The 26,857-nt window shown below is 44.3% G+C and overlaps 1 protein-coding gene across 3 annotated transcripts in view; it reads left to right on the plus strand.

The window, feature by feature from the left end:
* Positions 1 to 8,678: 8,678 nt before the first annotated feature.
* Positions 8,679 to 26,857, plus strand: part of MYOM1 (myomesin 1) — a 110,396-nt gene continuing 92,217 nt past the window's right edge. For 2 of the 3 annotated variants that reach the window (XM_030552836.1, XM_030552838.1), the window contains exons 1-2: positions 8,679 to 8,814; positions 12,369 to 12,861. In XM_030552836.1, the coding sequence (XP_030408696.1) occupies positions 12,431 to 12,861 (431 nt within the window). In that variant the 5' untranslated portion in view covers positions 8,679 to 8,814; positions 12,369 to 12,430. The remainder of the gene's footprint in view (positions 8,815 to 12,368; positions 12,862 to 26,857) is intronic. The other variant, XM_030552837.1, reaches the window with a different exon arrangement.

Consider the following 26,857-nt stretch of genomic DNA (forward strand, 5'->3'; position numbering starts at 1 on the left):
TGTACAGAGATGGTGGAGTGCTGGGCTGGAGGAAGGAGGGCACAAGAGACATAACAGGCAGGCAGGAGAAAAGGTGAGAGGGAATAACAGAAAGCAGCAGGAGCTGCAGGGAGAGAGGAGGAGGAGGAGCCTCTAATGTACTTCTCTAGCATCCTCAGCAGCCTGGACTGATTAACACCAGCTTCTCAGGGAGCTTCCTGTTTCCTGCTGCTTCCCTGAACCCACTTGAGGAGAACAGGCCGTCAACTGAACTAGTAGGAGCCAGTTAGGCCCTTAAGACGCTGATATCTTCCCTCACTCAGGCCCTGCCACCAGCCTGCTTATTTGTCCCCTTCAACTGAGTGTTGAGAGCCACTTTAGCTGGCACAGAACAGCAGCCATGAGTGAAAGAAGAAAATGCTCCTCTGGGGCAGCATTCAGAAAAAGAAAGCAAGCAAAGAAAGCTTTTCTATCTAAGCAGGAAGGAGCTCTCCTGAGATACATAGACACAAATGTTCACGGTGAGCCTTCCGGCCCCAGTGAGGATGAGAGTGGTGAGGAGATGCCTGATCTTCCAGTTAGTCAGAGTGCAGGTGACCTGGCAACTACTGCAGCATCCATATCTCCATCTCAAATGGATGTAGCCACACATATTCCTGAAGAACAGTGTAGAACAGAGAAGAGCGTGGTGGAGGCGCAAGAAACAGCTGCTGCTGAGTTTAGTTCCTTAAGTCTAGATGATCCAGGACTGTGAACTCACTTGAGCAGTAGCCTGAGGACTTCCTTGTACCGCATGGGCCACAGCAAGTGAAAAATGTCATGTTCCCCAAAGACAATGAAAATAGAAGTTTCCATCCAACACATTACTGGCCTGAAATCCCCAATGATGACAAAGTGGAGAGCCCATGGCTTATGTACTCAAAAACTCAGAATGCTGCATACTGTTTTTGTTGCAGACTCTTCCAGCCTAATGTTTCAGCCACATTGGGTTCTACAGGAACAAATGACTGGAAAAATCTGGCTATAAATCTCACATGCCATAAGAAGGCAGCAAATCACCAGAGAGCATTCCATAGGTGGAAAGAGTTTGAGATGAGACTAAGGTTAAAGGCCACTAAAGCATCAAGAGAAGATTGCATCAGAGTCTCTTACTGGCAAAATGTTCTGAAAAGGCTCATTGCCATTGTGAGAATGCTTGCTACCCAAAACCTAGCACTGTGTGGCACTTCAGATCAGTTGTATGTGCCAAACAATGGAAACTTCCTTAGAATTGTGGAGCTGATGTCTGAGTTTGATGCTGTACTCCAGGAGCATCTATGAAGAGTCACCACACAAGAAATGTCCACACACCACTACCTTGTAAAAACAATTCAAAATGAGATCATAGAGTTGCTGGCAACAAGAGTCAAACAGAAGACTGTGGCAGAGCTGAAGTCAGCAAGATATTACTCTGTTATTCTGGACTGCACACCTGACATCAGCCATACGGAACAAATGACTTTATTGATGCATTTTGTAACAATAACAGAACCTAGTGAAAATGTCCCTGCAACTGGGGACTGTCAAAGAGCATTTTCTAGAATTTATTGACATTGATGATACTACAGGAGCTGGTATGACAAATGTGTGTCATAAAACTCTGGAAGATACGGGAATTGTGATAGCTGACATTATTGTTTAGGGCTACAATAATGGTGCCAACATGAGAGGAAATAACAGAGGAGTGCAGACACAGATCCGAGAGTTAAACCCTCAAGCTTTTTTTGTCCCATGCAGTTCTCATTCATTGAACTTGGTGGTCAGTGATGCAGCATCAGCTTCTAGTGAGGCTGCTGAATTTTTTAATGTAATTCAAAGCATCTATGTATTTTTCTCTGCGTCAACTCATTGATGGCAAATTTTGAAGCAACATCTGGGACCATCCTCTCTGACACTGAAACCACTGAGTGCCACACGATGGGAAAGTCGAGTGGAGGCAATAAAGCCTATCAAACACCAGATTGGGAAGATAGATGATGCCATAGTTGCCATTATGGAGGATAATGCTATGACCAGAGGTGAAAGTAAGCCGGTCTGGTCCGGTGTACCGGCAAGAGCCTGTACACCATGCTGGACTGCACCGACTTCCACGGTGGGGATTTGAAAGGGCTCTGGGCTGTCCGCGGCTGTGGGCAGCCCAGAGCCCTTTAAATCTCGGCTGCGGCTCTGGCAGCCAGGCTGGGGGCGAGATTTAAAGGGCTCATAGCTCCTGGGGGCTGCGGGCAGCCCAGAGCCCTTTGACTCCTGGCCATGGCTCTTGTGCCGGGCTGGGGCCAGGATTTAAAGGGCTCGGGGCTCCCCTCAGCGGCAGGAGCTCTGGGCCCTTTAAATCCCTGCCCCAGCCCCGCAAAGCTCGGGGTTCCCCCTGGCAGCCGGAGCCCCGGGCCCTTTAATTTGCCCTGAGCCCCAGGGGCTCCCAGCCACCTCTTCAGCTGGGAGCCCCTGGTTGATTTTAAGGCCCTGGGTCTCCCAGCCACAGCTGGTGCCTCAGGGCCTTTAAATCTTGAGAGGACACGCCTCTTACGGATGAGGCCACGCCCCCTCAGGACTCCAGCAGTACTGGTAAGTCCTGTAAATTACTTTCACCCCTAGCTATGACAGGAACTGTTCATGGGAGAACAGTGGAAGAGGGAAATGGAATCATCAGAAACATACATAACTTCACATTTCTGTGTGGCTTAGTGTTGTGGCATGACATACTGTTTGAAATAAATGTTGTAAGCAAGAGACTCCAAAGTGTTGACCTTGATATCTCTGGAGCAATGGAACAACTGGACAAAGCAAAGTCATACATACAGTCTTACTAGTCAAATGGGGAATTTCAAAATGTTCTGTAGACTGCACAGAAGTTGGCAGAGGAACTTCACACTGAAGCAATTTTCCTACTCATTCAAGAATACAAGCGTCACTGAAAAAGACGACATTTTGATTATGAGGCATGGGATAATCCCAGAAGAAACCCCAATCAACTATTCAAAGTTGAATTATTTAACCAGGTGCTAGATTGTGCAATACAGTCAGTTGAAGAACGTTTCATGCAGCTCAAGGAACACAGGAGTATATTTGGGGTGTTTTGTATGATGTTCCAAAACTCCCTCACTATACCTGAAGAAGACCTACACCAGCAATGCAGGGCACTAGAGATGGTGTTGACACATGATGACATGCGCGATATTGATGCATGTGATTTTAGGTGATGAAATGAAAGCCCTTTCAAGATACATTTCAGAAGGATCAACTCCAAAGGCTGTTCTGGAGTATATGTGCACAAATAAGATGACTCCCTCTTTCCAAATGCTTTTGTTGCTCTGAGCATACTTTTAACACTTCCTGTAACAGTTGCCAGTGGAGAACACAGCTTCTCCAAGCTGAAGTTAATAAAAACACATCTATGCTCCGCAATGACACAGGAGAGGCTGTTTGGCCTTGCAACCATCTCAATAGCGGTGAGCTGGCCCAGACTGTGGACCTTTAGGTAGAACAGGAAAAAGACAGAATTGAGACATTTTTAAAGTTTTGGCCCGAGCAAGGGGCTATGAGGGCATCATTTGAGCTTCCTGTCTCAGGTGCCAAAATGTTGTGGGCCGGCCTTGCAGTGTTGTCTTCATATCCCCTTCCTACTGCTCTACATAACTACTTTTGTATATAATTGCATAATTCACTTGTTTTTGACTGCCAAGCATCCTGTGATAAGAACAAACAATTAATTATATATTTCATTAAATGGAAGATGGAGTGGGGGACAGTAGAACTTTGTTTTACATGCTTAGTATATTCTGGAGTAATAGTGAGTAACGAATGAATAATTATACCAGGAACCATGTCATAGCAGGTGCTGTGGTAAAAATTAATAATTTATTCTTTTTTAATTTCTGTCCTAAAATATTATGTAGTGTTGGAACTAGTAAGGGGCTACCATTCCATTCCACTCCACTCCAAAAGTGGCTGCGGTTTGGTGCTACAAAAGTGATCCATAAAATGATTTGAGATCTTTTCGAATGAAAGTGCAGTATAAATGTAAGTTGTTATTACATGCTGTGTAATGAAATTGTATCAGGCAGTCATATCTGTTTTACTATGTAGCAGTGCCTTGAATCGGTGCCAGATAATATCTATGGTCTGATTTTTGTATCATGAAAGAGTGCCGTCAAGAATATTTTTGGCAACAAGAATTGGAGAGGTAAGCCGAGAGCAGTATCAGTTCCTGAGGCAAAGATAGCTAAATTGTACAATGATGAAAGATTTGACCAAAGAGGAATATCATGGGATAATATCGGGGGTGGCTCCAGGCCTCAGCACACCAAGTGTGTGCTTGGGGTGTCAAGCCGCGGGGGGCGCTCTGCCGGTTGCCGGAAGGGCGGCAGGCAGGTAGCCTTTGGCGGTTTGCCTGCGGAGGGTCCGCTGGTCCCGCGGCTTCGGTGGACCTCCTGCAGGCGTGCTCGGGGAATGACGCTGTGCTTGGGGCGGCGAAATGTCTAGAGCTGCCCCTGGATAATATCCAGGCCAAATTGCTTGATTCAGGCTTCAGAGTAGCTCAGCTGCTTCCAAAGACTATGAAACAGAGAGGGTACATTAATTTCCTCAGTGTGGCAATATTTCAGGTTCCAGCCTTTTTCATCAGACCTATTGTTTGGTCTCTGGCTTTGAGCTATCTCAATCTGAGAAGTTGGCTGATTCTACAGCAGTCACTTGACAAGAGGTTGCTGACCGCACAGAACAAGGTTTTTGGAATGATTAATGATACTTCAGAAACTTCGGATCCAGGGAGAAAGTCTGTTGCTGCTGCTACTGGTAGACAGCTGTTTAAAGGGAGCAGTAAGAGAAGCCCCATTAAGCTATTAATATGATAAAAGATGTGGCCTGGGGTGGCATAAGTTAACTGCAAATATCTTTCATAACCAACCATTGGTGGTTAAATAGAAGTAATTTTTACTCCTATTGGCTCCTTGGTTACCAAGCATACACATCACCTGAAAATATGGACATGTTGATATTTTTGGATAACAATTCCACTTTTGAAATGCAGGAATAATTCTGGAGAGGAAAATGAGGCAGAAGTATGTCATCAAGACTGTTAAGAAAATATTCCTTTACAACACAGATCTAATGTGTATATACTCATCTGTACCTTATGCATATACTGGGATAGGTGGGTCTAAGCCTGCCCAAAATTAAAGATCCAACCTTTCAACCAAGGGGAAGGGTGGGCCACAGGCCCTATACAGTGACTAATACACTCAGCAGTAATGCACAACATCTGAAGTGCTGTTTAGTGGTAACCACTTGTAGCAGCTTGTCATGTATCTCATGCATTTGGAATCTTGGCTGAGCCTGGTTAAACCTGCACAAAGATAAGAGGGGCTGCTTCTCAGCTGCCTTCCATTCTATGTAGTCATTCACACCTGTGCAAAAAGGGTGTGCAGTTGATGTAAAATGAGGTGTCGTTAAACCCACTTTGTCATGGCTTTACACGAGGGCAAATGTCATAAGGTGTAAGGCAATGGGGAATCAGGTCCACAGCTTCTATGTCTTAGGAGGGCAGTGAGACTGCTACTTTTGTGTGTGAAGTAACAACACCTGAAAGTTTTAATGACCTCGGTGTTTTGAGTATGCGTGACAAACCTGGCACAACAAGAAATCAGAAGCAATATATGTGGCAGGTTAAGCCACGTACTGTGACCAGAAATTGTTGGGCAAAATGTCCTTGGACTGCTGTCTGATTGAAAAAATCAGTTAAAAGCCACCAGACTATTGCCTTGGTCACTGCATAAGCTCGCTACTGCTCTTCTCTGAATGATAGGTCTTTTGATGAGATCAACGAGAAGAACTATTATGTAATTTGTCATTACCTTCCTCACAATAGTTGATATAAAGGCAAATGGCTGGCAAAAGACCAATAGCAAATTTGGGCAGTAATCCCTTTATTTTCCCGCTGTGTGGTTATGAGGTCAAACCTGCCCCTGCATTTGGCTATGTAGGGACCACTTGATCTTGTTCAGTGAGCTCCCTGACAACACTCTCAAGAGCCTGGCATTATATGGTAATTGTCATGAGTGGAATCTGGGACTCTACCTAGGGAAATGGGAATGCAGAATACCTTATGAGGCATTCCACATCCAGCAAAAGAAGAGACGATTGCCTCTACAACAGCAATTTTCAACCTGTGGTTTCCACAGAGGTCCACACCTCCATTCAAAATTTTTTAGGGGTCTGCAAATGAAAAAACGTTGAAATCCACTGCTCCACAAAAATTAGGACCCATAACTGCAGAGAGTAGAAGGCCTGTGGAACGGTTATGGGCTAGTAGCCTGGGAAGCTTTTTCTGCCAAATCACACTTTAAATGTGGTTTCCAGTTTTCCCATTCAGAAAATTGTGTTGGGTGTCTGTCACTTTGTAATTCTAAATAGCAGGAGGCTGAGTTAAAATTCCAATGATTATGATCTCCCAATGTCTAGGTAACTAAACATATGTTGACACACCATGTCACAGGAGTTTTTAGACATTAAATGCTCTGTGATTTGCACTGTTTATTTAGATAGAAGTTAAATGGTTTGAAATTAGCACCTGAATTGCATCCCTTCTTATAGCCTGAAACAGATTATATACCCCTGAAAGGTCTAAATTTAACTGCCAGGTTTAATGAAGGAACCCAGAGGAATTTACTTTTAATACCCTATATGTATCTTATTTACAATGTAAGCCATTCAGGACAGGGATCCTGTTTCCTTATATATCTATAAAGCACCATGCATGGTAGTGGCATTTGATCATAATAAATAATAGTAATATAATCTTTTGCAGATTTTAATATCTGATCTGTCATGTAGGCAATTTATGGTATAATAAAAGTAAATTAATACATACTATTAATATTTTGCACTTTTTTACTGTCTTTCATTGAAAGATTCCAATGTGCTTTGCACATAAGATCCAGTCTGCATTTAAAAGTGTTTCTAATTAAGAAAGGGTGTGAAATTTAAAGTGCAATGGCTGTTCCTGAATAGTTCCATGTGTGGACACTCTTATTTTGTTCCCATCTAGCTTTGAAAGTGCTTTTGGATAATGCGAACAAGTCACTCTTACTCTGGAATAAGTATGTCCACACGTGCAATTAAATGGGAATAACTTCATGTGTTGGCAAGCCCTAACAAAGCCTCATAAAATATTTCTATGTATTATTGTATCTATTTTACAGATGGTTGAACTGAGGAACCAAATTTGGGAATCAATAGCAGACCTCAGAAATCCTGAAACTCAATTTCCTACCTTATCTAAATTAACATATTATGGCCCAGATTTTCTGGCCTAGCTGCAGCTGGAGAGGCATAGGACTGCGGATCGTGAGAAAAGGTGACTTTACAGTGTCAACTTTGCATTTCCCGAGTCCTGGGGCCAAAAGAGGGTCTGACCAACCCCTGAAGCCCAGCTGCTAACAGCTCCAAGGAGTGATTCCAGTGGCCAAATACAGCTAAGGCAAAGGGATGACTCAGCTGTGCTCCTTTTTACTGGCCATGCCCTCTTTGCTGGGGAGCAAGTGACTCAAAGCTACTATGATGGATCTAATCTACCCCACCCAGGGATTCCACCTAGGAAAGAGGTCTCCTATGGAGGGTGTTTTCAGCAGACTTTTCAACTGGTTTGCACGGCTTGGATGATGCAAAACAATCATAATGGACCTGTGAGTATTTAGGCCTGTATTTATTTTATTTTGTGCATGTAGATTTATACAACCTAATAGCTTGTATCTTAAATAAAATGCACACTGCTGGAGAAAATACTTGTTTGTTGTAAAGTCACAATACATGCCACATATTATACACGGATATTTCCAGTCACAGAGATTCCTCTGTTATATTCAGCCATATTAATTGCATATAATGTCTGTGTCAAGTTTCTGTGACTTAAATGAAGGAAAAAAAAAACCCATTTAATTATCTCTGGGCTAAAGCTAAAGGAAGCTTTTCCTAACTATAGCTTAGTAGAGAATACTTTTATTAATTTAGAAAAAAATGTTGGCTCTTAGAACTGTGGTGTTTATATCTAGTTAAATGCCTGGCATGAGGTTATGTCCTTAATTTAGAATCTTATCTTAAATATGAATACAAAAAATGTGACAGCTTGTCAACAGACCAGTAAAATCATGTTTTCTATTTAACTGAACCTCACTGCTTCACCTTACGGACATTAGCCATTAATTACTTCTCTGAAGTCTCTTTCATTTAGCTGGAAGCTGTTCTGTACACAGCTATACATGTTATGTTGATAAAATCCTGTAGTGTAATTTGGACATAAAAAAAATCCAAGGAGTCCATATAAAATTCAGGTTACAGGCTTCTGCAAGTATGGAGACTTCTCTTTTCTACTTTTAAATCATGCTGCAGAACATTCTCTTCCTTTTTCTAAATCTGATTGCTTTTCAGTGACAAAAATATATAGAAATGATTCTGAACTGAGATACAGATTTTGTGTTGAATTTAGCGAGGATACTTAAAAGAGAGAACTCGTAGCTTGAAGCTACAGTCATCATGTGTTTGCATAGAGATAGCTCCCTGTATCTGTCTCTATCTCTCTCCCTCTTTGCTGCTATATTTATCAGCCTTCCTGGCCATAAAAGGTCTGAACTGTGGCTCTGACATTCCACTGACTACAGGCATTATTTTTGTTCTGGACCTCGGAGTCCAGTTCTTAGCCCCGGTCCTGACACCTCTTTGCTGGATTCAGTTTTGCTGGATTTTGGTCTCTATCATTCATCCACTTCAGGACTTTTATATTCGTTATTGTTCATTTGGCAACTGGTAAGTGTTCCATTTAGACAGGAAATATTTCTAACTTGTAAGCTCTCTTTATTTTGAATCTGTACACTGGATTGATAGTAGCTCGCTTTAATCTTTTGAGCTCAGTAGTTAGTTGAGGGAGTTGTGGTAACAGGTTGGAGAAATCTGAAAGCGTAGCTACAGAGACAAAACCAATCAGTACAGGGGCTCAGTTATTACCAGCTCAGCTATCTGAACAGATAGCTGTGGGACTTTTCAAACAATGCATGAGTTATCAGAAGTACAGGTGACTTTTGTTGTATAAATTCATCTTGAATGAAAGAAAGTGTAAATAATTTTCTAAATATTTTCTAATTGTATGGGATTTATGGTGAATTCTGAAGCAGATGAAGTGACACTGACTAAGCTCAGAGGAAAATCTGATATTTTTTCCTCTCTCAACATTTTTGTTTTTCTATTGCAATATATTTTTAAAGGGATTTTGAGTAGATTTTAAAAGCATAAACTAGTCATACTTGCTACTAGCTCAATGGATAGGTTACAAATAAAATATTTCTATAGTATGTTTATATTGTACAAATAAGTACAGAATATATGGACCCAAAAGCTGTACTTGTGGGTACCTATGATATAGACCATTGGCCACCCATGTCTAGGCTAGGCTCTGCAGTCACAAAAGCATATACAAATTCCAAGGGGAAATGCTACCCTCACACATAGCTGGGTACTGTCAGGATGTACTGAGCATGTTATAAGAATAAAGACATAGGACTCAATCCTACTCCACTGAAGCCAAAGACAACACTCCCATTGATTTCAATGGGGACAGGATGCAGTGATAAATTCCTTACAAGGGTCCCAGATTTTCTTGTGGGTTTTCAAAGGAACATAGGAATTGCCATATCAGATCAGATTAATGGTTCCTCTTGTACGGTAACCTGTTCCTACCAGTGGTCATTACCAGAGTCTCAGAGGAAAGTGTAAAACCTTTCTAATGGACAATTATGCAATAACATGCCTAACATTAGTTTCTAGCTAATATCAGGCAGTTAGCAGTTGGCTTATGTCCTGCACCATGAGGTTTGATATCTCATGTTAGTTTGTATCCTAGTTAGTGTAACTAGTTAGTGCATATTCGTAGCTGTATAAATGTATAATCTTTCTAAGAATCGTACTGAACTCTTTGCTACAGTGATTTCTTGTGGCAATGAGGTTCATAAGTTAATTAAGTATTGCAGAAAACATTATTTCCTTTTAAAAATGTTAAATATGCTGACTTTAAATTCACAGACTGTTCTCTTGTTTTTATCTTCTAAAAATGTACATAGGAATGCCTGATTTAACTTCTCTCTACTGTGCATTTTATGCAGTATTTTATACTCTTCCATCATGCCTCCTCTTACTTTGTCTTGTTCTCTAAATTAATCAGTTCTATTCTTTTTAATCTCTCCTCCTAAGGAAGTCTGTCTAGTCCTCTAATCATTTTAATTGCCTTGCTCTGGACCTTTTCTGTTTATTTCATATTCTTTTTGAGATTGGTTGATGAGAACTCAATGCTGAAATATTCAAGATGAGGGCATAGCATAAGTAACAGGAACAATGCAACTGCTAGTGTCCAGAGTGAAGCTTGCTGGTGCTGGAGACAAAGCTGGTGAAGATGAATGGGGATCAGCTGTAGCATTCTCTACGACAAGAAATCAGAGTGTCTTGCTTCCTTTTAATGTATAGAGCAAGACTCATCTCTTTGCACTAGCCTGTCTTCTCTGGACATGGATTCACTCTGGCTGGCAAGCCATATCCCTATCTTTTTGTGGGGGAATGAAGGTGATGAAGATGTAGCAGAAGAAAAGAATAAGACTTAGACTACAGTGATTAGTGCTATATGAATAAGATGACATATAGTTTACACCAGCAGTTCTCAAAGTGGGTCGTGACCCCATTTTAATGGGGTCACCAGGGTTGGCATTAGACTTGCTGAGGCCTGGGGCCAAAGCCAAAACCAGAGCCCAACCACCTGGAGCCAGAGTCTGAACCCAAGGGCTTCAGCTCAGGTTATGGGGCTCAAGTTACAGGCCTTGTTGCCTAGGATTGAAGCCCTTGGTCTTGGGCTTTGGCCTCGCCAGCCTGGGCCAGTGGGGCTTGGGCTTTGTGGGCTCCCTCCCCGCCTCCAAGACGATGGGGCTCAGGTGAGTTCAGGCTTTGATACCCCCTCCAGGAGCTGTGCAGTAATTTTTGTTGTCAGAACCCCTGGTTTGCACATATAAACCTACTTCTTGTTGAAAATGAGTTTATTCCTAGTCTTTATTTTTTTTCTTATAACAAGTTCCAACTTCAAGATAGAAGTTAATCTCCCACCCCATAACTAATTATTTAATTGCCTCTTATGAGAGACTTCAAATATTTTTTGAAAGTCCAAATAAAATATACCTTCTGGTTTTCTTTTATGCACTACCATAACTCATTGGGTCCTTCATGAAATTCTAACAGATTAGAGAGGTGTGATTTTCCTTTACAGAAACCATCTGGTTTGTCCCTATCCTATCATGCTCATCTAGCTATTTAATAACTCTGTCCTTCATTTTTTGGTTACCTGTTTACCTTGTACTGGCCAGCTCTTTGGTCTATCATTTACAGGATCACAAGTTGCATCTTTTTAAAAGATAAGTACAATATTGGCTACCCTCCAGCCCTTTGATTATAGCAGTTTATTTTTTTAATGATAGTTAAAAACTCTTGAATGAATATTCCACAATGCTGCTATATACTTGCAATTTAAATGATCATTTTGGTTCTAACACCTCTTCTTTTGATACCTCAGAGACCCATAACAGAAGATAAACTATAACTGGAAAAATGTATGATGAAATTAGGAAGGTTAAGAGGAACTATAAAGAGCAAATTGCCAAAGACATAAAAATGAATGAAAAAACTTTTAAGGTATATTAGAAATGGGGATCCTGCACAAGAGTTAGTGGGATCACTAGATTTCCAGAGATAAAAAGAGCAGTCAAGAAAAATAAGGAAATTGGAGAGAAACTAAGTGATTTGTTTGCATCAGTTTTCATCAAAGAGGACACTAGGCAGGTGTCTCCCCAGTGCCACATTTTGAAAGTAAAAATAAAAATGGAGGTGAAATTCTGGCCCCAGTGAAGTCAATAGCAACACTGTTATTGACCTCAGTGGGACAGGTTTTCACCCAGATATTTAGTGACAGTTGAGAACTTTTGAAAGAATACAATGCTGTTGACTTTGCCACTGAAATTATCAGTTTTGTTATCAGGACAATGTAGCTGTGAGACTTTGGCTAAGTTGTATCAGTGGGCATAGGAACATTAAAACTTTATCCTTTTTTCATAATTTGATTTAGTCCTGGGGATTGCTTGGTTGACTCCAGATCAGAACAGGATTTCTGAACCCTATGAATGAAATGTGAGTTTCCTGAACTCTATGAAAATTGTATGAAGATTGTCCTAAGTGGATTGATTTGACATAAGGAAAAGTTTTAGGTTTTATGTTATTTGTTAATTCAGAGGTTTCCCGGATTTGAGTTTTCATCAGTTTAATCTATTTTTCAGACGGTGCACACCTTAGCATTTCCAGGCAGAAAAGTGCAGTGGACAGTGAGTTAGGAGGCACCATGATGGCTTTACCTTTCTACCAGAAACATCACGAACACTATGACCGTGCATACCGCCACAAAGAGCTGCAATCCACTCTGAGCCAGTACCAAAAGGAGGAGAAGCGTAAATCAGCTGTCTACAGTCATGGGTCTACAGCCTACACTCGTGGATCTGCCGCCTACCGCCATGGGTCTGCAGCAGCCTACAGTCATGAGTCTGCAGCAGCCTACAATCATGGATCTGCAGCCTATGATCATGAATCTGCAGCTCACAGTAGGAGGTCTGCTGCCCACAGTCTTGGATCAGAATCCCTTAGTAAGATGTCTTCAGCCTATGATCATGAATCTGCAGCTCACAGTAGGAGGTCTGCTGCCTACAGTCTTGGATCAGAATCCCTCAGTAAGAGGTCTGCTGCCTACAGTCTTGGATCTGAAGCCTACAGTCATGGGTAGGACAAAACACAGTCATATTTTTGGGGCAATGATGGGGAAAACTTGTTTGCTGAACCTGCCCCCCTTAGATCAGTGTCAACACTCCTATTGACGTCAACAGGAGCAGGCACTGTAATCAGTAATGTTAATATATTTTCCATACTTACTGCTTTCAGTTAGGTCTGGGGAGGTGGGAGAAATTTAGTCCACTTGTTGGAAGTACTGTGGTGATGGCCCCTCTATAAGAAGAACATAGACAACTAAATAGCTCTTCTTAGATGCAATGACTGTGTTTTTCATTATATGCACAGTTCGTATTAATGTTCAAATTGTCACACTGTAAATTGGTTGAAAAGCTTGGTATTTTCAAAGCAGAAACAACATTAAGTTTTTGTCAGGTGCAAGAAGAGCATATCATAATTGACACTGAAATAATATAATAAAACATTGTCTAAACAATTAGATTAGTGGAATGTGCTATATTTCCTGGCCTCAGGAATCTCAGTGATAATAAAAGCAGCTAGGGTAGTATTAAAGCAAGATTGGTACTGCAGTTAGCAATAAAAGAAATGATCATCAAGTCATAGCAGAAAACATCTATTCTCAATTACATCAGCGTAAACTCATTAAAGTCACCAGTGTACTTGATAGGAGAATTTGATCTGTTAGGCCAAATTCATGCTTGGTGAAACTCTTCTGATATCAGTGGTGAATTCTACACTCAGGTCAATAGAGTTACACCAGAGATAATGAATTTGGCCTAATGCATTAAACAATTTTCTTACCGAAACATAACCTTAATACGTTTCCAGTTATTAATTTTTCATATGAGTAAATAGATTTCATTTTTATTTTAAGTCATATATATTATGATGGCTTCCAAGCTGCTCTATTTTAAACCATTTGCCAACAGCTTTTAAAAGCTAGTCTAACCCTCAAATCCAAACCCAAATATAGATCTAGATCAGAAATTTTTAAATAACCCCCGTTCTTATAACGGGATGATGCATGACACTGGATTCTAAATACAAATCTAGATTTTAATTGTCTAGCTTAAGCCTATCTTGGGAAAAAATATGCCATTTGAATTTTGAGCTAAATTTATGGAGGATAGGTCCATCAATGACTATTAGCCAAGATGGTCAGGGACACAACCCCATGTCCTTAAGACTCTCACTGCCAGAAGTGGGGACTGGCTGACAGCGGATAATTGCCCTGTTCTGTTCATTCCCTCTGAAGCGTCCAACACTTGCCACTGTCAGAAGAAAGGATATTGGGTTAGATGGACCATCTGTCTGACTCAGTGTGGCCATTCTTATGTTCTTATGAAATTATGCTCACATCAGTTCTTATTTTATCCAAACTGGATCCTTTAGGCTCTGTCATACTCAGGGTGCAAGTAAAATCCATTTCTTGCTGGTACAGCTCGGGGCACTAGCTAAGGGGAGGCGTGTGACCTACCCATGTGACCATCCATGTGACTCCTCCCCACCCCAACCCCAGCCTGGAGCCCCCAGGCTATCCCCATCCTCTCTCCATGATCCATCCCACCTTACCTATGGGAGAGTGGGGGGGGGGGTCTGTCTTCCTCCTGCTGCACCAGAGACTTTGGAAAAGGAGCAGAACATGGGGCCACTGGGCAGCCCCATGCTGGCAGCTCCTCCAGCATGGCTGTACCACCCTCAGTCCCTCCCCTTCCACACAGCTGCAGCTCCTCCGTCTGTACAGCAGCCCTGCCGGGGGGCAGGGCTGGAAGCGTACAGCTGTGCCAGAGAGGAGTTGCTGGTGCCCTGCTCCTTTTGGGCTCTCCCAGGAACCACAGCAGGGAAAGGACAAATTGGAGAAATGGTCTGAGGTAAACAGGATGAAGTTCAATAAAGATAAATGCAAAGTGATCCACTTAGGAAGGAACAATCAGTTTCACACATACAGAATGGGAAGAGACTGTCTAGGAAGGAGTATGGCAGAAAGAGATCTAGGGGTCATAGTAGACCACAAGCTTAATATGAGTCAACAGTGTGATACTGTTGCAAAAAAAGCAAACGTGATTCTGGGATGCATTAACAGGTGTGTTGTAAACAAGACACGAGAAGTCATTCTTCCACTTTACTCTGCACTGGTTAGATCTCAACTGGAGTATTGTGTCCAGTTCTGGGCACCGCATTTCAAGAAAGATGTGGAGAAATTGGAGAGGGTCCAGAGAAGAGCAACAAGAATGATTAAAGGTCTTGAGAACATGACCTATGAAGGAAGGCTGAAAGAATTGGGTTTGTTTAGTTTGGAAAAGAGAAGACTGAGAGGGGACATGATAGCAGTTTTCAGGTATCTAAAAGGGTGTCATCAGGAGGAGGGAGAAAACTTGTTCACCTTAACCTCCAATGAAAGAACAAGAAGCAATGGACTTAAACTACAGCAAGGGAGATTTAGGTTGGACATTAGAAAAAAGTTCCTAACTGTCAGAGTAGTTAAACACTGGAATAGATTGCCTAGGGAAGTTGTGGAATCTCCATCTCTGGAGATATTTAAGAGTAGGTTAGATAAATATCTATTAGGGATGGTCTAGACAGTATTTGGTCCTGCCATGAGGGCAGGGGACTGGACTCGATGACCTCTCGAGGTCCCTTCCAATCCTAGAGTCTATGAGTCTATGAGCATAACCCTCAGCCCCACGCCCTGCCCTTCCATGGAGCTGGATCTCCATCCTCGTACTACAGCAGCAGTCCAGCCAGATGATAGGGCTGGGTGCGGTACAGCTGTCGGAGGAGCTGCCGGCATCCTGCTCCTTTTCCTTGCTGCCCCTCCCTGCTGGGAAAAGAGCAGAACCCGCAGCCTCACCCCTGTCTTTCCACAGAGCTGCATCTTCCTCTGTACAGCAGCGGCCTCACTGGAGGACAGGGCAGAGGGGTCAGGGCTGGGGGTTCTGCTCATTTCCCCGCAGAGAGAGGAAGCAGGGAAAAGGAGCAGAATGTCAGCAGCTCTCTCCTGCCCTTTCACAGAACTGCCTCTCCTCCAGCTCCATCAGTACAGCAGCAGCCCCAGGGGAGGACAGGGCTGGGGGGTGGGGCTGGGGGTAGTATAGCCACGTGGGGCTGCCAACTCCTCCTGTGTCTTTCCCGCTGTACTGGGTATAAATAACTTGCTGGTATGGTGTACTCGAGTGTACCAGTGTACTTGCACTGCTGGCCATACTCATAGGACCAGATTCTCACCCCTCCTGTGGCTTCCTTACACTGCCTCAGTGGCACAAAGTAGCCATATTGGAAAAGGTACAGAGAAGGGCAATGAAAATGATTAGGGTTATGAAACAGCTTCCACGTAAGGAGAAATTAAAAAGATTAGGATTGTTCATCTTAGAAAAGAGATGACTAACATAGGACTATGAGAGAGGTCTGGAAAATCATGAATGGTGTCAAGAAGGTGAGTAAGTGAAGTGTTATTTACCCCTTCGCATAACACAAGAACCAAGGGTCACCCAATGAAATTAATGGGCAGCAGGTTTAAAACAAATATAAGGAAGTACTTCTTCACACAGCACACTGTCAACTTCTGGAACTCATTGCCAGGGGAGGTTGTGAAGGCCAAAAGTATAACTCGGTTAAAAAGAATTAGATATGTTCATGGAGGATAGGTTCATCAATGGCCCTTAGAAAAGATGATCAAGAATGCAACCAAGGCGCTGGGAGGGTCCCTAAATCTCTGACTGCCAGAAGCTGGGACTGGATGACAGGGGATGGATCACTTGATAATTGCCCTGGTCTGTTCATTCCCTCTGAAGCACCTGGCACTGGCCATTATTGAAAGACAAAGATCCTGGGCCACATAGACCACTGGTCTGACCCCGGATGGCCATTATGTTCTCATGTTCAGAAAGCATTACTACAGGGGCAGCTAAGGATTCCTTGAGAGACAGTCTATGCTACTGCATCCCTCACTTTGTGTGGGAGATATGTCAGGAAAGGCATGCTGAGATGCAGAGTGGATTGCACAGCATTTGACTTGATCCCCAGATGCCTGTCGTGTAGGACAGTGGTTTTCAACCTTTTTTCATTTGCTGACCCCTAACAAATTTCAAATGGAGATGTGGACCCCTTTGGAAATCTTAGACCTAGACTGCAGACCCCCAGAGGTCCACTGACCACAGGCTGAAAACTAGTGTAGGAGGCTCAGTGGTGCAGAAAGCATTCTCCGTGCATTTGGCATATACTGTAGAGAGTTTTGTAGGGCTGTATCATGCTCAGTGTAAATGGAATGCTTGTCAGTTTTAGCAGCATGCTTCTACCAAGCTTTGCTGAGTATGGAGAAATGACAATTTTTGGAGGCTTATTGTCAGAGACCAGATCAGCTAGGACCAACTGCTGGCCTGCTCCCTGACTAACTTCAGTGCTAGAGAGCCATGAGCCAATCCACACTGCCTGGGAACTGACAGAGTGGCCACAGCCCCTGACTGGCTGCTGGTTTAAAAGCCCTGCTTATAATCCTGGCCCTGACAGCAGATCAGCAGCTGTTTAATGCATATCATGCCTGCAGCTGTGCTTGCCCTTGTTCTAGTCCCTGCTCCCTTCTGGCTTCAGACTTCTGGCTTCAATCCCCAGCTCTGCATGACTTACCACTCTGGTTGAACCTCCAGTTCTAACATTTGGCTTCTACCTCTCCAGTACTGAATGCTGGCTCCAACTCTGAGTTACCCAGGTTGGGCATTTGGCTTCTGTCCCTTCAGTACTGACTCTTGGCCTGTTTCCTGGACTCTGCCCATCCTGAACCCAGCTCTAACTGGTAGGCTGAACTCTTGCTTCCACCACTAAGCCTGACCAGCCATGGCCCAGTCAGCTATAGTTTGAGCAGCCCCAATACAAAGGCTAAGGACCCACATTGCCGGCATGGATCCCACTCAGGCCAGTTTTTCCCTGGCGGAACTGGTGGGAGCCCGTACAGAACTTGCAGGTGCAGAATGAGGCCCTACAAGCCCAGGAGACTTCACTATCAACCTTGGCTCTCGCCCACCAGGAGCCAAAGGCCCCACTCCCAGACAAGTTTAGTGGTAATTGTAGTCAGTTCTGAGGTTTCTTAAATCAATTCTGAGGTTTCTTAAATCAATTCAGGTTCCTCTTCTTGTTACACCCTCAGTTGTTCCGCACAAAGCAGGCCTGAGTAGGGCTCATTATTAGTCTGCTCACTGGGGAAACCTTGGTCTGGGCCTCCCAACTTGAAACGGTATATACCCCTCATGGGTCAGTTGAAGCAGTTAATTCAGGCCATGTTGGTTCTCTTCAGTGACCCTCACCACACCAAACTGCTGAAGCTGTGCCACAAGCACTACAACAAGGGTGTCAATCAGCCACCAATACGCTGCCAAATTCCATCACCTTGCTGCACAGTCTCATTAGTGGTGTTCACAGAGTCATCCATTTCAGATTGGGCCAAACGATGATACAAAGGATGCACTGATGTGGGCTGAGCTGCCATCCTGTCTCACAACCTGATCAACCTATGTATCAGAACTGACAACTGCCTTTCTGAGCAGCACCATGAATATGGCCCAACCCCGTGAGCCCTGACAAAACCCAGGCCTTCCCACCCTCAACAATGCACCTGTTCCAGAATCCATGTATTTTGACTAGGCCCACCCAGGATATCAACTACAGCCTTGGCTAAGAGTCATGTGGCTTTTAGGTCATGCAGTAGAGCCTCATGCAATAGCTCCAAGCCCCTACTTGTAATGCTGACAGACCCTGGTTGTCGGTGAACTTGGGACCTCTGAAGCCATTATATGTTCTAATGCAGGGGTCCCCAACGCAGTGCCTGTGGGTGCGATGGTGCCCGCAGGGGCATCTAAATTCGCCTGCATCCTGGCCAGTGATGGAGCATCCGCCGAAATGCCGCTGAATTTCTGCAGTGTTTCGGTGGCGACGCCTCTCAATGATGTCACTTGTCAGCGGTAAGTGACGTCAAGGCGTCGCCACCGAAACACAGCAGAAATTCAGCAGCGACACCTCTCTATGACGTCACTTGTCGGTAGTAAGTGACATCATCGAGAGGCATCGCCACCGAAACGCCGCTGAAATTTAGCAGCATTTTGGCAGGTGCTCCACCACCGCCACGGTCCTTCTTCTGGCGCCCGCCAGATGAAAAGGTTGGGGATCACTGGTCTAATGCCTTGGAACTGACAGAATGGTCACAGTACCTGACTGACTGTAGGACTGGTAGTCCTGCTTATAAGCCTGCCCCGATCCTCACCCCACAGTGGCTCAGTGGCTGCTCTCTAAGTACCATGCCCACAGCTGTGCTTGCCCTTGTTTTCAGTCCCTGCTCCAGCCTGCTTCCAGTTCCTGCTCCCTTCAGACTTACAGCTTTGATCCCTGGCTCTGCCTTTGATTTATGACTCTGGTTTCCTTTTGGTTTTGGCATTTGGCTTCTGTTTCCAATACTGATCACTGGCTCCGCCTCTGGCTTATGACTCTGGTTTACCCTTCAGCACTGGCATTTGGCTTCTGTCCCTCCAATGCTGACCTTCATTTCCTATACTCTGCCCACCCTGGATCTAGCTGTAACTGGTTAGCTGAACTCTTGTCTCCGCCCCTACGCCTGACCACATACAGCACAATCTGTTACACTTTTAACTCAGTCAAATCTGGGTAGATTTTCAGGGGGACCAAAAAAAAGTCATCTTTCTGACACCCTGGAGAGGCTTCAAACACCACCAGATTACGTTTCCCTGATCCAAAGCATGGATGTGCTAGAGCTCTTTGAAGAAACGAAGAGGAAAAAATTAACAGTGGCAAAACTGCCTGTTGTTTGCTAGCATTGTTTTTGGAAATGGTTGAATCATTTTCAGTGAAACTATTCAAAGATATTCAGCCTCAGGCAGAGACCAACCATGGAGAATTTCAGCCTTAATGGTTACAGTTTGTCCAAATTATAAACAACTAAATCCAAGGTTTAGAATGGAAAGTGTTAGGCAACTTTACCGATAGGCATCGCCACCAGCTCTGCCCCTCATGTCTGTACAATGGCAGAGCTAGACTAATTCCAATTATTTTCTTACATTGAAGGCTTAATCGTTCAAATTTGTGTGCAAGATTTCAGTGGTTTTTCAGTGTATTTTTCATGGATGACACCATATTGTTCACTGACAGCAGCTAATAATCCAGTGCCAAGGAAGTTGTGCTGTAGACTTGTTATTCACCACAGCATGGGTCAGAGGTTTCCGTAAAGAGAAAATACAAAATATTTGGCAAGGCTTGAGCTTGAAACGCATTCACTTATTTGCAGAAAAATAATGATCATGGGGACATGACTGAGACAAACCAAACAAAGAGAAAAACAGGGTATTTTCTTCAGTATGTGCAATTAATGCTTCTGTCAACAACAAATAAACGTCAAGAGCAAAGTAATGAAACTAGGATCAGTGCAGAGTTGAGTAGCTAATATGCATTAAGTATCAGAGGGGTAGCCATGTTAGTCTGGATCTGTAAAATCAGCAAAGAATCCTGTGGCACCTTATAGACTAACAGATGTTTTGGAGCATGAGCTTTCGTGGGTGAATACCCACTTCGTCAGATGCATGTAGTGGAAATGTCCAGGGGCAGATATATGTATGTAGGCAAGCTAGAGATAATGAGGTAAGTTCAATCAGGGAGGATGAGGCCCTGTTCTAGCAGTTGAGGTGTGAGGAAAACCAAGGGAGGAGAAACTGGTTTTGTAGTTGGCAAGCCATTCACATTCTTTGTTTAATCCTGAGCTGATGGTGTCAAATTTGCAGATGAATTGAAGCTCAGCAGTTTCTCTTTGAAGTCTGGTCCTGAAGTTTTTTTTGCTGCAGGATGGCCACCTTAAGGTCTGCTATAGTGTGGCCAGGGAGGTTGAAGTGTCCTCCCACAGGTTTTTGTATATTGCCATTCCTAATATCTGATTTGTGTCCATTTATCCTTTTCCGTAGCGACTGTCCAGTTTGGCCGATGTACATAGCAGAGGGGCATTGCTGGCATATGATGGCATATATTACATTGGTGGAGGTGCAGGTGAATGAACCGGTGATGGTATGGCTGATCTGGTTAGGTCCTGTGATGGTGTCGCTGGTGTAGATATGTGGGCAGAGTTGGCATCGAGGTTTGTTGCATGGATTGGTTCCTGAGCTAGAGTTACTATGGTGCGGTGTGCAGTTACTGGTGAGAATATGTTTCAGGTTGGCATGTTGCCTGTGGGCGAGGACTGGCCTGCCACCCAAGGCCTGTGAAAGTGTGGGATCGTTGTCCAGGATGGGTTGTAGATCCCTGATGATGCGTTGGAGGGGTTTTAGCTGGGGACTGTATGTGATGGCCAGTGGAGTCCTGTTGGTTTCTTTCTTGGGTTTGTCTTTCTTCTGGGTACACGTCTGGCTCTGTTGATCTGTTTCCTTATTTCCTTGTGTGGGTATTGTAGTTTTGAGAATGTTTGGTGGAGATTTTGTAGGTGTTGGTCTCTGTCTGAGGGGTTAGAACAGATGCGATTGTACCTCAGTGCTTGGCTGTAGACAATGGATCGTGTGATGTGCCCGGGATGGAAGCTGGAGGCATGAAGGTAGGCATAGCGGTCGGTAGGTTTTCGGTATAAGGTGGTGTTAATGTGACCATCACTTATTTGCACCGTGGTGTCCAGGAAGTGGACCTCCCGTGTAGATTGGTCCAGGCTGAGGTTGATGGTGGGGTGGAAGCTGTTGAAATCATGGTGGAATTTTCCAGAGTCTCCTTCCCATGGGTCCAGATGATGAAGATGTCATCAATATAGTGTAGGTAGAGAAGGGGCGTGAGTGGACGAGAGCTGAGGAAGCGTTGTTCCAGGTCGCCCATAAAAATATTGGCATATTGTGGGGCCATGCGGGTGCCCATAGCAGTGCCACTGATCTGGAGATATGAATTGTCATCAAATTTGAAATATTTGTGTGTGAGGATAAAGGCACAGAGCTCAGCAGCCAGTTGTGCTGTGGCATCATCAGGGATACTGTTCCTGACAGCTTGTATTCCATCTGTGTGTGGGATGTTCGTGTAGAGAGCCTCTACGTCCATAGCGGCTAGGATGGTGTTTTCTGGAAGGTCACCAATGCATTGTAGTTTCCTCAGGAAATCAGTGGTGTCACGGAGATAGCTGGGAGTGCTGATGGCATAGGGTCTGAGTAGAGAGTCCACATATCCAGACAGTCCTTCAGTGAAAGTGCCAATGCCCGAGATGATGGGACATCCAGGATTTCCAGGTTTATGGATCTTGGGTAGTAGACAGAATAACCCTGGTCAGGGCTCTAAGGGTATGTTGATTTGTTCCAGTGTTAGTGTAGGGAGTGTCCTGAGTAGATGTTGCAGTTTCTTAGTATATTCCTCAGTGGGATCTGAGGGAAGTGGCCTGTAGAATTTGGTGTTGGAGAGTTGTCTGGCAGCCTCCTTTTGGTAGTCAAACCTGTTCATGATGACAACAGCGCCTCCTTTATCAGCCTCTTTGATGATAATGTCAGGGTGGTTTCTGAGGCTGTGGATGGCATTGCGTTCTGCATGACTTAGGTTATGAGGCAAGCGATGTTGTTTTTCCACAATTTCTGCCTGTGCACGTTGGCGGAAGCATTCAATGTATAGGTCCAGACTGTCATTTCGACCCTCAGGGGGAGTCCATGAGTCTCTAGATGAGACGTGATATATCAGTCCCTGAGAAATCGATTGCTACCCACCGATACGGCCGGTAGTGAAGACATAGCCTCAGTCTTTCTCTGACTGTTTACTCCAGGGCAGGGTTTAGGAAGTGCAGATTGTTAAAGTAGTTAGTCTGTGAATAACAAAAGCCAGGAAGAATTATAGGGTCAGTGTGGGTCCAGTAGCTGGACTAAGGAATCCCATTGGTATGCTCTATAATAGAGTGGTGTCTCTTATCTGCCACAAGAAACACTTCATCAGGGGGCAGTTTCTGCACTCTGGAGAGCACAGGGGCTGCAACTGTAGCTGGCCCTTAGACAGCGGGCACAAGAAAGGTGACAGCTCCAGCACTTTTCTTACTCTCACAGGGGCAGACCATAGTCTGGTCAAAAGGATACAGGGAATAATCACAGCTTTCTGTCGCAAAAGGGAGACAAGATGGGTGAGATATTGGACTAACCGGTGAAAGATATTCCTCACCCATCTTGTGTCTAATATCTTGGGACTGGCACAGCTACCACTATACTGAATGCTGTCGCAAAAGAGACTGTAGGAGGTAGCTGTCACGAGAGATTCAGCTCAGTCGATTTAGTTAAAGGCAGTGAGTGGGAAATTTAAGGCAGGGCAGGGGTATGTGTGATATTTTTATCATGTGCAATGGCTCTCAATGAAAATCTCAGGTCCATTCCTGCTGGCCAGGACTGCACATTGTAATGGAATTCCCAACATGAATCTGCAGTACCTGAGGGACCTGCAGGAATGGAACTGACCTTTTCAGTAATACCAGTTGTAGAGAAAATAAAAGAGGGGATATTCAGCTGCAAATATTTAAAGGCACGCTTGGAAAGATACTTGGAAAAAGAAATCACAGGTAAAGCAAAGGGAAGGACAGTGGTAGTCTCAAATACAGGTAATTTTTACCCTTTTTAAATATAATTTGATTGTATTCATTCTTCATTTGTTGTTTTCTTTTCTGCCTATCTGACAATCACTGTACTCCATTCGGCAAAGTGCTTTGAACCATAGATTAATGGGCCCTGTATTTTTACTATAGCTCTAAAGCCTTCTGTGAGCCTTTTTATACCTATATTTGTGTTACTTTACTTTCCCTTCCACACCAAGGCTCCACCAAGGGCCATTCCCACCCACTTTATGGGAAGAGGAGTAACAGCCCCTTGGTGCTTGTTCTCCCAACAGCATTGTGACATGTGATGTGAATAACCTGCACAGGGAAGTGAGGGGGTTCTTTATGCTCCCCTTCCCAAATTCCTTGTGTGAGTATAGAGTCTGGCTTCTAGTCTGGTGCACAGCCTGGTTTGAGAAAAGAATTGACTAGAACTAGATATGAGCCAAGGAAGTGAGGTTCAGTTCTGAATCAAGGTTAGGTTTAGGTTAGGTGTGACAGGGCTCCACTCACCATGCCGGTGCCTCCTGCTGTCCATCTTGGGGATTAGCTCTGCAGGCTAGTATGCCCTCTCCAGATGGTGCATTGCCTGCTGTCACCTGGTCCTGGACCCACGTCACTCCAAAGACTGCGGTATCCTCTTCATGACACAGCACTCCGGCCATGTCACAATGTGTGCTCCCCCATTCCAAGGGTAAGTGCTGCAGTCCAACCGTCCCACCATTTCCCCAGTGGCAACTGCAGCCACTGGTCTGGCCACTTCCCTGTTACTCCAGCACCCTCTTTGCCCTTACCTCAGGGACTCAGCCTGCAAATCCCAGCAGCCAGCCAGGAGCTCTCTCTAGCTCGCCCAGTTCCTGCTAGCAGCACTGCTCTGTCCAGGGTGCTAGCTTCTTTCTGCCTGCCAGACACCCAGTCCTCCGTCCTTAAGCTCCAGGGAGTAAGTGACGGCCCTGCCCTGCAGCTCTTCTTATATGAGTCTACCAGGCCCTGAATGGCTGTTCCTTTCAGCCCCTCTCTAACTGGCTGCCTCCTGCAAAGCCTCCCTAGGACTCTATTAACCCCTTACAGGCCAGTGTTGGGCCGACTCCCCATCACACTACAGTTCTGGGTTTGTGCTTCAGGAAGAATCAAGGGTGGAAAAGGCCTGAGTTGGATTTAATGGTGCTGAAAAATTGAGTGAACTTAGATTTCCATCACTTTGGGCCTGACATCTAAAGAAAACAGATGTTCCCTTATGTTTCAGTTAAATCTAAATGAGAATTCAAAATTGGTCTCTCTAGATTTGGAAACAACCAGGAATCAAAAGGCAGGTTCAGGTGCAGGTTTTCAAATCTGAACCCTAGGAAATTTGAAGGGGTTCAAATTCAAGATGCTAGTTTTGTACCATTTTAAAATAATACATGAATAAGACTTTTTGGTGGGTAAAAAACGTAGTTTTCCTTTTGAGTAGAGCTCATTTATGAACAGTAACTAACATGCTTTGGGTTTGATGTAATATTTTTACCACTTGTTTGATGACTTGTCACAGTGCATTTGTGGTTGGCTGCAATGCTCATATTAATCATCCACAAATCCTAAAGATGAGTACATTATCTAACATTATACTACTGCATATCTTGTTTCACTATCTCTCATGCTCTGTGTTGCTTTGTCTAGATTGTTGGTCAGGCTCTCTGTTTATGCCTGGATTTTGGTGCAGAAGGTTATAAAGCTTGGAGTTTCTAATGGATTTGCTCTGTGGCTGCAGCTGAACAGTGCAAGCAAATCCAGCCAATGCCACTACAGCTCCTGAAGGAGCCATATTGCCACAGGGCATGGGGGCTAGTGGAGCAGAAACCATCCCCTAAATGTCTCTGATCTGAGAGGTATTGGGAAAATTCTATGAACGGAATTTTCCTCCCCACTCGTAGCCCTCTTCTTTGGGCTTTTCTGCTGCAGAGGGTGATTTCATCCAATAAATCCGTTTTGTGTGTATGAATATGGGAGAAACATTAGGAGAAGTCCAGACATAGTGCAGTAGTGAATGGAGTATAAATGCAATGGTCAAAGATGCAGCCAGTTCTATTTTGCATATGGATATCTGCTACATTATAGGCAGAGCTCATAGCACTGCCTATTATTCAGGTTGCCCAAACATGTGATTATGTAATTAAAGACTGTCTTATAATGGAGACACGCAAGGGAGCAAATCAATGTTTCAGAGCGACAATCTTAATTCTGGCATTTTCTAACTTTTGAGTGCTTGCCTTTGCAACCTTAATAATGTTCTTTTAATAGATTTTTGTGTGGTATATATCTATCCATTTAGACACAACTGTAGATATGAGGAGTAATTCATAGTTTATCATATAGGTATCATCCTTTCTAAGATTTCACAGAGTGGCCAGGAGCAATGTATTGTGAGATACCATTTGCTAGAACTCCAAGCAGAAACAATTGACATGACCACCATTTGTTGGTCAATGTGTGCAGTTTGTAGCAGCGGACATGCTAGTCTTTGCCCTGAAGATGTACATCTCTGCTTGCACTTTCTTGAGCACTTTGGAGAGATTCTGCCTGACAACCAAACCTGGAACAATGCTGCTTGTTCCAAGTTTGTGGGAGCCCGTAATTTTTTTCTTCCTTAATTACTATTGCAAGTGAGGGTGGGATTTAGCACATATTTTGGAATATCAGGAAGTTCCTTCTTGGAATACAAATTATGGTACTGGCATCAGGGCTGGTGCAAGGATGTTTTGCGCCCTAGGCGAAACTTCCACCTTGCGCCCTCCCCCCGCTCCCCCATCCTGAAGTGACGCCCCCGCGGCAGCTCTCTCACTCTGCCCTAAGGCGCCCCCCTCGCAGCAGCTCTCCACCCTCCGCCCTGAGGCACCCCTCCGCCCCAGCTCACCCCTGCTCCGCGCACGAGCACCCCGAGCACGCCGTTGCTGCTTCACTTCTCCCGCCTCCCAGGCTTGCAGCACCAATCAGCTTAGGTGCCATGAGCCTGGGAGGCAGGAGAAGTGAAACAGCCATGGTGTGCTCGGGGAGTAGGTGGGGCAGGGGTGAGCTGAGGCGGGGAGTTCCTCTGCGTGCCACCCCTCCCTTCCTTGCTGCAGGCGGCTCTCCCAGCGCTCCCCTGCCCCAGCTCCCTCCACCTAAATGCCAGCAGCAACTGGGGCAGCCAAAGATCCAGCCGCTGCGGTCACTGCTGAAGAAAATGGCGCCCCTCAAATCCCAGCACCCTAGGCGACCGCCTAGGTCCCCTAAATGGTTGCACCAGCCCTGACTGGTCTCTCTAAAGTATGTTACCTTCTAGACTCAGATTTCAGCCTACAGACTACAGAAACCCATAGATGCCTGAATATTTCATGTATTAACACTAACAGTATAGATTTGGAGATCATCTTGCATTTTCATCCAAAGGTTCCAATACCAAATACCTGGATTTAAGATGTGACTGATAACTAAGGT

This window comes from Gopherus evgoodei, chromosome 2 (assembly GCF_007399415.2).
Source record: "Gopherus evgoodei ecotype Sinaloan lineage chromosome 2, rGopEvg1_v1.p, whole genome shotgun sequence".
Taxonomy (NCBI): Eukaryota; Metazoa; Chordata; order Testudines; family Testudinidae; genus Gopherus; species Gopherus evgoodei.